Here is a 10,751-nt window from a genome sequence, read left to right on the forward strand (position 1 = left end):
CCAAAACACTTGTAAATAGCTTGGATACGACAGAGAGCAAGCTGATCGGCCTGCAATTCTTCAAGTCATTGTCATCTCTTTTCTTATGTATTAAGATGATGTTAGCATTCTTCAAGATTCTGGTACTCTTTTCGCTGGAGACACTTCGTAAGCAGGGTGGCTAGTTTTTTTAACACAATCTGTCCTCCGTCTTTTATCAGATCTGATGTTATCTGATCCTTACCAGCAGCTTTGCCTCTTTGCATTCCATCCAAGGCTTTTCTGACTTCGTCTAACATTACTGGTGATGTGTCATCTGGGTTATTGCTATTTCTTATAGTATTAAGGTCGGGTTTGTCCCGGCTACTGTACAGATCTCTGTAAAACTCCTCCGCTATTTTAACTATCTTATCCATATTGGTACTTATTTTGCCTTCTTTGTCCTTTATACATCTGGTTTCTGCCTATCCCAAGTTTTCTCTTCACTACTTTGACGCTTCCTCCGTTCTTCAGAGCATGTTAAATTTTCTCCATGTTATACCTTCTTACATCGGATACCTTGCGCTTATTAATCAACTTTGAAAGATTTGCCAACTTTATTTTGTCTATTGTATTTGAGGCTTTTATGCATTGACGCTTTTTAACGAGGTTATTCGTTTCTTGGGACAGCTTGCCAGTGTCCTAAGTACAGTACCTCCAACTTCCACCGCACACTCCGCAATGATACTCGTCAGACTATCATTCATTGCGTCATAAGGCTGGTTTCCCCGATAAGAGCCGAGTACCTGTTCTGAAGCGAGACTTTGAATTTCTGTACTTTCCTTCTCAGTACTATAGCTCATTTATTGGCTTCTTGCGTATCAGTTTCTGTCATTCCTTCTTCATGTCTAGGTGAATTCGAGACCATACCATTCTATTGTCACTGCTTCGTACCTTGCCAAGCACTTCCACATCCTGTACAATCCCTGGGTGTGCACCCAGTATAAAGTCTATTTTGTTCTTACTTTCGCCGTTAGGGCTCCTTTATGTTCCCTTACGGTTCCCTCGTTTTCGGTAGAAGGTATTCAAGATTCGTATATTATTGCTTTCTGCGAATTCAACTAATAGCTCCCCTCTGGCATTTCTAGTACCGTTGCCATAATCTCCTACTGCCTGGTCCCCAGACTGCTTCTTCCGTACCTTGGTATTGAAGTCGCCCATCAGATGGCAAACCCCATTAATTGATCATTAACAACTATGTTTTTACTTTTGTTCAGAACTACTCAATTCATGAATAACTTCAGTTAACTTTCATCCTTGATTGAGCTGGCACCTATGAATGATATTACACACCCATTCAGCTGAAGCCGACTACGTTCCGGTTAGAGAACAGAGAAAATGTCTTCCGGACGGACTTGTATTTCACGGTGGATGTTCAAACAGCGATGTCAAACTATCTTTTATGTGTGTTTGTAGCTCTCAGGTAGAACATAAGGTGTTTCAGCGGTAAAGCAAAGTGTTCTGCTTCAGCTGTGCTCACCGGCAGAGTTGCCAGAATCTTTAGAAGATGGTGCACGTTTGGGAAGAATGCCTCTTGGCAATTGGCAAACGCTTGCATCGCAGACATGCTCAGCGTTTCCACTTCTCTCGCTTCCATTTCGAAGTCTATACTGCTAACTCCCCTTGCAATGCTGAAGTAGATAATGTTCGAATATACATACCCGGGACTAAACTTCCCGACAGTGGGAGGAGTGGCAGATTCGGGAATGTTCTGTGGCAGAAGCGAAGAAAGCATCTTCAAGGTGTGCCGATGCCTCTTAGAGCGCTTATTGAAGTGGTCTGTTAAATAGGTAAGAAAAGGCCAGAAATACTCAAAGCCTGAAGTGCTCTTCCACGCCAGCCACTAGCACGTTACTTCGATGAAGCTGCCTACCTGTGGCAAGCGGCATTCTTATTTTCACCCGTTGTCAAGTGTGCACTGGGATCAGCGTCGCTTTTCGGGAAATAATCATCAAGCGTTATACCGTAAGGCGTTTCGGCGCAAGCATAGAGTCTCATAAAAGGGTGCTGATCAACCCAGGACACGACCCACCAAGCAATACGTGTATGCAGCGCATGTCAAGGGGGTGAGTTTGCACTGCTAGGAAGCAACAAGCTAAGCAATGTTCGGGCAGTGACCCTGGATGCGAGATACGGGAACTTTAGGGACGATACATGTTGGCTGGTAAAGTTCCGCCTTAAACACTAGCACTTGTTTCTCACCTGGTGGAAGGATTCGCGTGTATATATTTCCACTACTTCCGTTCAGGTGCTGGTAAGGTCACGCTCGCCCAGTACCTTACTTTTAGCGCGAGATGTCTCACGTTTGTGATTGCACCCATACGAAAGGCTCGTAGTTTCTGTCAAGTTGTTGTGAAAAAAAGGGCAGATCCCACGTACAGTGGGAATCGATGGCACGCGAAGCAGGAATGAGAAATGTTGATATGTCACTTTAAGATCAGCCCAATGTTACGAGGTGGAGGTAAATGATGCCGTACGTAACTTCCGTGTCATGATTATGTGTGTGTCGTTTACCTTCGTCATCTATTGACGTCGCGTGGTACCAAATGTGGTATATGTGTAGCTAGCGAAACGCCCGCGAGCACGCTATGAGCGTGGTCTGTTGTCATGTTCTTACATGACACGCATGGCAGGTTTATCATGTTTGCACCAGTCATATATTTCGTCATACATTGACGCCACATAACACCGAATTTGGTATTTAAGGAGCTAGGAAAACGGCCACGAGCGCATCATGAAAGGCCCAATATACTCCAATGTAGCGTTAACGCGCGCGCACGCTGGGCACAGCGACGCTACGTTAGCAAAACGCGAGCAGTCTGACGCCAGGCGCGACCAGCGTCAGTCGGCGCGGCCCGACGGCAACCGGCGCGAAATGCGACATGCTGCATTTCACGCCGATGCCTTAGAGTAACATTACTTTATGCCGATGCGTTACCCAGACTACACTGCGTCTCCCTCTTTTCGTAACAGAGGGATGCCGGAAGTGCTGAAACGCGCATGCGTCAAAGCAACGCAGCGCGCCGCCCCTGTGACTATATGGCAGGACCGGCGCCTGGCGTGGCAACGCCAGCGTGACGCGATGAAATGAACGCCGGCGAGCACGCGCACCGCGTCATGTCGAAATGTATTGGCAACTTGACTGTGGCATGTAGTCATGTTCTCACATGACACGCATCTCATGATTATTATGTTTACACCAGTCACATGCCTTCGTCATCCCTTGGCGTCATGTAATATCAAATATGTGAAGCTAGCGCAACGGCCGCGAGCGCATCATGAGTGCAGCATTTAGTCATGTTGTTATATGACACGCATGTCATGATTATCATGTTGGATGTGTCATTTACCTATGTGGTCCGTTCGCGTCGCGTAATACCAAGTTTTATACATGTGAAGCTAGCGAAACGGCCACGAGCGCATCATGAGCGTAGCATGTAGTCATGCTGTTACATGACACGCATCTCATGTTTATCATGTTTGCACCAGCATCATACCTTCGTTATTCATTCACGTCCCGTAATACGAAATTTGGTATAAGTGAAGCTAGCGAAACGGCCGCGAGCGTATGAGTGTAGCATGTAGTCATGTTGTTACGTGCCACGCATCTTATGTTTATCATGTTTGCACCAGTATCATACCTTCATCATGCATTCACGTCCCGTAATGCCAAATTTGGTATAAGTGAAGCCAGCGAAATGGCCGTCAGCGCATCATGAGCGTGGCATGTAGTCATGTTGTTACATTTCACACATCTAATGATTATCATGTTAGGGTATGTCGCTTGTGTTCGCCGTGCAATCATGTCACACCATACCACTTTTGCAACATGCCATGTGAACGAAACCAGCGCAAGAGCTGCAGGACCATGAACTGGAAATTGTAACATTCATGATATACATATCATGATTTTCATGTCATGACTATTCAAATAGGTTCTTCATACAGTCATGTTATGCCATACCAAGTTTAATATCGATGCAATCATTGAAACGGCCAGGAGAGCTAAAAGTCGTAGCTGGCTATATAGATACATAGTTACTTCTAAGTAGCTGAAGTTCGCTAAGAAATGCTTCACATTTAAAAGTGGTTAACGATTTTGAGTTCTTGGTACTCTACTGTGGGAGAGCATGAGCCGTCCCGTGGGCCTCGCAGCAGCATCTGCAACCTGCGCCCAACACCGGAGAATGTGGTTCCCAACAATATGGGTTGTGTGCGCGCATTGGCGCTATGGTGGCCGGCGCCACGATTTTGAGAACTTGGTACTCTACTGTGGGCCTCGCAGCACCATCTGCAACCTGCGCCCAATACCGAGAATGTAATTCCAAAGATATGTATTTGTTCACATATAGTGGTTAACGATTTAGAGTACTTGATACTCTACTACGGGAGAGCACTATGCCGTCCCGTGGGCCTACGCAATCAAGCGGTTGTCGTAATGAGAGGGGGGGGGGGGGGGTTACAAAAAGTGGGAAACGATTTAGAGTACTTGATACTCCACTATGGGAGAGCACTATGCCGTCCCGGGGGCCTAAGGCAACGAAGCGTTTGTCGTAATGTTATATAGAGTCCGCACCGGCGCTGTGCTGGCCAGTGCAACAACTGCTACAAAGCAGTGCGAGTGGCATCATAAATCGTGGCTGTGTACTGTGCTCTGGTAGAGAGCATGATATTTTGTTCATGTTAAGCTTTTGTTCTGTGATTTCCTTCGATTGATGGTTGCTTAAATGTGGGTGTCTTTGCGTTGTTCCGGGCCTTTATGTTGTTTGTTCTGGTAAACAGCTTTTTGACAACTTTTTTATTGTTCACAGACTCTGTGCTTCGGTTTGTTCGCGTGCACCGGCTTTATCGGACGCGAGGCCCACCACTGGAGAAGTGGGCGCTGCAGTCGTTGTGCCGTACAGGGTTGGATCACGTGATCTCAATCTGCTCTGGCAAGCGAAGTGCACGGTTGAATGCGTCGCTTTTGAACGTGATTTCTAGGCTTTTCTGCTTTTGAAAAGCGTTCTTTTGCGCGGGCTTCATGTGAGCACTTTGGTTGTGGTGACTGAAGTTACCGCGACAGAGGGCAGTCCCGCTGCCACGTTTTTGGGTACGTCTGCTTTGCGTGTGGTGTCGAGAGCCACCGTGCCGAAGGGTAGCCCCTGTGTCAAGTCTCGCTGGGCTCTAGCGGTCAGGAGACGGGCCATGACCGCAGCGCACCCCACGTGCTGCGATAGCCCACCTTGCCAGGTTACGTTTACTTTGCGCGTCGCGACCGAAGTTGCTTCGCCAAAGGGTAGTCCCTTTGTCGGGCCTCCCTGGCTTGTACGCCGGGAGGCAGGCCGCGCCTGTTTGGCGCCTGGCGCCGAACGGTGGCCCCCTTGCCAGGGCATGGCCGTCTGCCCGTAACAAAACGTCCCCCCCCACACGACCCCGACCCTGGGGGAGAGGCAGTGCCGGGACAGACGTAGGATGATGATGGGTTGATGAGTTAAGTGTGACTCTGGGACAAAGCGCTTCGGCGCCGCGTCTCCTTCCTATCTGACAACGGCACCGAGAGAGTACACATTGTGGGAGAGTGCAGTCAAACTCACCGGCGGCATGCTACTCTACTGCTCCGTGCCACAGTGCTCTACGTACGCGAGGGAATCAGGCGCGAGCTTTCACTTTTACGCCAAAGAAAAACAACTACTCAACGCATGGCTTGTAAAGCTTTGAATGTGCAAGCAACCAAGCTCCTACGCACGTGTGTGCAGCAAGCACTTCCGCGAAGAAGACTTTGTGTACGGAGTGGGAGCGCGAATGTTCGGTGAGTAGTAGACGACGTGCGACGATCTTTCGCGTACAACAGTGTTCAACGAGTGATACGTGATACGCAATGCTTGGACCGCATGGCGGCTAGTTTCATTTACGCCACTGGTGAGCAGTGGGTGATCGCCGAGGGACGGAATGCAGGCACAATGCATCGGAAGGACTCGCACTTTCGTGCGATACAGAAATGCTAGCTCGGAGTCCCCAGTGCTTACCGGTGGCGCAAGAAGTATCGCGTTTCAATCGCTGTGCACTGTTCGTTGGCCGTAAACCGCTAGCATAACATGTTTCTTCCACGGCAGGGTGGAAAAAGCGCTGCCTTGAAGCCGGAGCTGTGCCGTCGAAGAATTTACCGGTGTGCCCGTTGGATCGTCCGCGTACTGAGCGTCGCCAAATCCGAAAGCAACAGAGTAGTTAGTAATTTTTTATTTTTTAATTAGTCAGCTACGTGGTGCCACGCTTGTCAAACAGTGTACTTATGCTCGTAGGGTGTGCACGCCGCTTCGATGCTTCGAATGAGTACTTGGCATTATTTCTGTGGTTCTGTTCGAGCATGCTTACTGATGCGCTGCCAACAATGAGTTAATACTAAGGTCTCTTTGTTTTATTTGTTAAAAGAAATTTCTAATAGGAAACTGCAATAAAGCTCGTGAATTAGTAGTCAAGCTTAAGTGCGAAGATTTGTGTTTATTTCAGCTTTTCATCTGTAATTATTGCATCGTGTGTACTTTGGTAACAGCGTTTACAATGGTATATTGACTGCTTCAGGAAGATGCACAAGTGTGATCATAATAAAATTAATCATTATATTTTTCAATACATAGTGTTTAGGGTGCTACTTGCCAAGTCGAATAAAGGTGTGGGTATTTGTTAGGTCAGCATGGCTTGAGTCACTTGTGTAGACACGGTTAGCATCTGTCAGCATCCTGCATCGTACGCATAGGGCAGTTTTCACTTCCTATGTCTGAAATTTACTTATGTGTGGCATGTGCAGATCTTTTCAGGTGACTAAAATGCTATTAACAAGACAAGAATCCAGTGAAATTCATTTTTATCAACCACATTTAATTCTGAGACAAAGATTTGCTACAGATTGTGGTACTGTGGTTACTTCTGTAAGCTTTTATGTTAAGGAGACAGGGTGTGCAAACACGGACACAAGAGAGAAGGCAAGGCTCCAAAAATACCTTACCATAAGACATCACAGACACCAAGGGCGTTTATGGTGTCTTGACTTCTCTCTTGTGTACGGGTTTGCATGCCCTGTCTCTTTAGCATGAATACTAACCAACTAGCTCAGCTCTCCGTTATTCTAGCCTTTTGTAAGTTGTTCACTGTTTCTATGAAACAATTGAACATCACCGTATGCCCTCAAAATCAAAGCTTTTATAGTCCTGCTTGGTGATGCTAATAAACAAGTTTTGATTTTCAGTTTGTGTAAACCGTGTTCTTGACAGGACGTTTGAGGTGCATATATTTGACTGAGCTGAGGTAGGAGCAGCGTGTGCCTCTTGTTTTAGCATACTTGGTCCCACATAAATTTATTGCCGTTCTAGAAAGCATGAATGACAAGTAAGTTGTGAACAAACAAAAATGAAGTACTTTATTGCCCAACGCACTTAGTAGCAAGATGCTCCTCAGACTTCAAAACTTGCAGATCTGAAGAAAACTTTTATCAATATGCATGGTCATGAATTTATATCTTCTTGGATTATTCGCACATATTTTAATGCACAATGCCGATGTACACATTGCCTTGTGACTGAGTTAATTACTGCATAATAGCTTTACTGTAGGCACAAAACCATTGTAACGGCTTTAAACAGCGGTATCCTGCTAAGCACATTATCAATGAGTGCTTGACTTGAGTGATATTATACAAGAGCTAGTGGGTTAGTTGGCTGAATATTGAGATACTCAAAAAACAGTGCAGACAGCAGGACTACAGTGTTGTCTTCTCATAGTCCTGTTGTATGTGCTGCTCATTCAGTTTGTCGAGATATAATGCACATTATATTCAGTGGAAGCAGATTGCAAAAGTGTTGTGGAGGGCAATGTTCGTGAGTATTCAAAGTAACAACTTGTAATTGAACACATATCATAGGAAATAACTCATAATAAATTCAGCTTAGTCTTCTGCGGTGTCTTAAAGCTGAAGTGTATCACATACAATTTTGTAAACAAGTTTGTATATTCTTAATGTGAACTCTCAAACATGAAAAAGCTCCGATGTGGCAGTTACATTTGTATGAAAAGTTAAAGCAGCTGCAAGTAACTAATGACATGAAAGACACATTCTTAAAGTACACTGTTGCAGTGCTTGCAGTAAGTAGTGACCACATAAGACAGAAAGGTCTGTGTGACATTGTGAAAGTTTGCGAAATGTGACAGCAACTTAAGGTAAAGTGGAGTAAACAACACAACTTAAAGTGTGCTACTTTCGCTTGTGTGGTTGTCCCTTTTATTAGGGGACATTTATAATGTAGCTTGACAAGAATAGTGAAAAAAATTGGATGCATCTTTCTTTTAGTTGCAGCAGACGTGCCATTGGTGGCGGTACATCCCACCTCCAAGCCCCCTGCAGATACTCTAGACGTCCAGGCACAACCATCTGAATATGAGATTCAGCAGAGCTTGGGCACTTCCGCTTTCAGCAACCACCAAGATGTTAACAATGAAGATGGCCAGGAAGATTAGTTTGATGGTCCTATTGCTACCTGACTCATGTTCAATTTTTCGCACAACAAAGTTTTAACAATATTGTGCTTCAGATGTTCCTGCTGCAGCGCTTACCTTCAGAAGAGAAACTGGAATTCAAGTTAACACCCTTGATGCTGCGAGACATCAACTACTCAGCATAGCGCATGTAAAAACACAAAAAGACCTAAGTGTAATCAATGGTCTTCTGTGCTACCAGCTATTTTATAACATTTGTGATGTGTACACTGACAGCCGTATGCTTATGCAGGCAAAAAGCTTTTGCCTATGCAACGAAGATGCAGTGCTAATGACTATGATGAAGCTCCACCACAACATGCCATTTTCACTAATTGGGGTACTTTTTGGAATTCATCGCACTACAGCAGCAGATGTATTCAAAGCAACAATTGCAACACTAGCAGAAATACTGTAAACCGCAGTATTCTGGCCAAGCAAAGAGGCGGTTGTCGACAACCTCACCGTCCATTTTAAGGAATACCCAAATGTGCGTGCAGTTCTGGACTGCACGGAAATCCCACTGCACAGACCAAAGGATCTGGAGTCACAGCTACTCACGTACAGCTGGTACAAGGGTACCTATACAGCTATGGTTTTAGTCTGTGAAACACCTGGAGGCTGTATTAGCCTTTTGAGCAAGGCATATGGTGGAAGGGCATCGGATTCCTTTATTGCAAAGAAAAGTAAAATTCTTGAGAAGTTTTTGCCTTCTATAGATAGTGTAATGGTTGACAAGGGCTTTCTGATCGATGAACTCTGGCTTCAGCACCATGTAACCATGGTTCACCCTCCATTTTTACGCAAAAAGAAACAGCTTACACAGGGTAAAGCTCAACAAAACCAGAGCATTGTAGCTGCCCGCGTTCATGTGGAACGTGCGATTCAGCGTATGATAGTGTTCAAAATTCTGTCGGGAAACCTTGGCACTGAGCTTTTCCCGTACATTGATGATATTTTAACGGTCATTGCAGGAATTGTCAATTTGTCAAAACCGATTTTCAGTGCTGAGAAGTTCTTGTATGAGTGAAATAGCTTTGTGACGCGCCTAAAAGGGGCATTACATCCCCATCAGTGTCAGGGTGCCACTAGTTCACTTGAAAGGCCAGTAATGCAGCAAAATGTTATGCATGCACCGAGAACAGTTTCAGTGTGTTTTGCTTTGCTTCTCAACCATGCCCGATATGCTTTAGAAGAGCTATACGTGGGATATAATTTTTCCTGTTTGACTTTTAATGGCGAGTTCTTGTCTGTATTTCTTGTTTTCCAGTATTGTTTATACGAATATACTTCACAGGTAACTTCGATTAGATGTGCATATTTTTTTCTGTTTTTTATCTTTGTTATGCTCGTGTATTTTTCTTTCACTCTTTGCTGATTTTTTTAGACTTATACATGTACTCAGTAATATGAATTATCGAGACAATACAAATGAACACTGGAGCAAACTGAGTATACTAAACGTACGTGACTTGAAAACCTTGCGGTCGGCTCTTGAGACACATCATTTGCGTAAGAATGACACTACCTTTTCACTCACTTAACACGAGCCTCAAAAATATCTGCCATATACATTTCGCCATGTTAGCTACAGGAATAACAGGATCAGGATAAATTGTGGTTCACAAACGTTGCACTATCAGATTATACGACCCTTGAACCACAACACAAAGGTATAGAAAAAATAATAAGCACAAATCGGGGAAAATAAACCACCAAATAAGTCAACTACTTCTTTCATAGTTTTTTTCTGTGCATATTGCCTGCTATTTGTGTTCAATGATTTTCGTCCTCAACAATAATACAATTGATTTTATATTTACCTATATGTACTCAAAGTTGTACGTGAACTATTACTTCTTTTATGTAAGTTTTCAGTCGCTTCTGTTGTTGTTTTCAGTGCTTGTGTGCAAACTGTTGTTGTTTCAAGTGGGAGGGCCTCGTCAGGTATCAATGCCTTCAGTCCTTTCCTTCTGAAGTGTAACATTCTGCACTTGAATAAAATCAATTCAGTTCAATACTTATTTCACTGTTTGCTGATTTGTGTTTTCTTACCAGCATTACCTATAATGCTTTGCTTCTCATGTTTTGTATAGTTGGCATTATTGCATTAGGTTTCTCTTGTGACTTACAAAAGTTATTCGTCTCACATTTTATAGAACTCTCATTCACATGGCATTATTGCATTTGTTTTCTAATAATATTAGTTTTTGGGGTTTGACATG

General features: G+C 44.4%; 1 protein-coding gene across 1 annotated transcript; it reads left to right on the forward strand.

The window, feature by feature from the left end:
- Positions 1–4,988: 4,988 nt before the first annotated feature.
- Positions 4,989–10,550, forward strand: LOC119177124 (uncharacterized). The gene is made up of 3 exons (XM_037428512.2): positions 4,989–5,809; positions 6,114–6,224; positions 8,342–10,550. Exons 1-3 carry the CDS (start codon positions 5,719–5,721, stop codon positions 8,506–8,508), a joined length of 369 nt encoding a protein of 122 aa, XP_037284409.2. The 5' UTR covers positions 4,989–5,718; the 3' UTR covers positions 8,509–10,550.
- The last annotated feature ends 201 nt before the right edge of the window (positions 10,551–10,751 follow it).

This window comes from Rhipicephalus microplus, chromosome X, assembly GCF_043290135.1.
Source record: "Rhipicephalus microplus isolate Deutch F79 chromosome X, USDA_Rmic, whole genome shotgun sequence".
Lineage (NCBI taxonomy): Eukaryota > Metazoa > Arthropoda > Arachnida > Ixodida > Ixodidae > Rhipicephalus > Rhipicephalus microplus.

What these genes read in the sequence shown, in the direction of transcription:
- LOC119177124 (XM_037428512.2), top strand. Translation starts at nt 5,719, where the DNA reads ATGTGCAAGCAACCAAGCTCCTACGCACGTGTGTGCAGCAAGCACTTC. An exon ending in AGTGGGAGCGCGAATGTTCG is followed by an intron (nt 5,810 to 6,113) that starts GTGAGTAGTAGA and finishes CTTCCACGGCAG; the next exon opens with GGTGGAAAAAGCGCTGCCTT. An exon ending in AATCCGAAAGCAACAGAGTA is followed by an intron (nt 6,225 to 8,341) that starts GTTAGTAATTTT and finishes TCTTTCTTTTAG; the next exon opens with TTGCAGCAGACGTGCCATTG.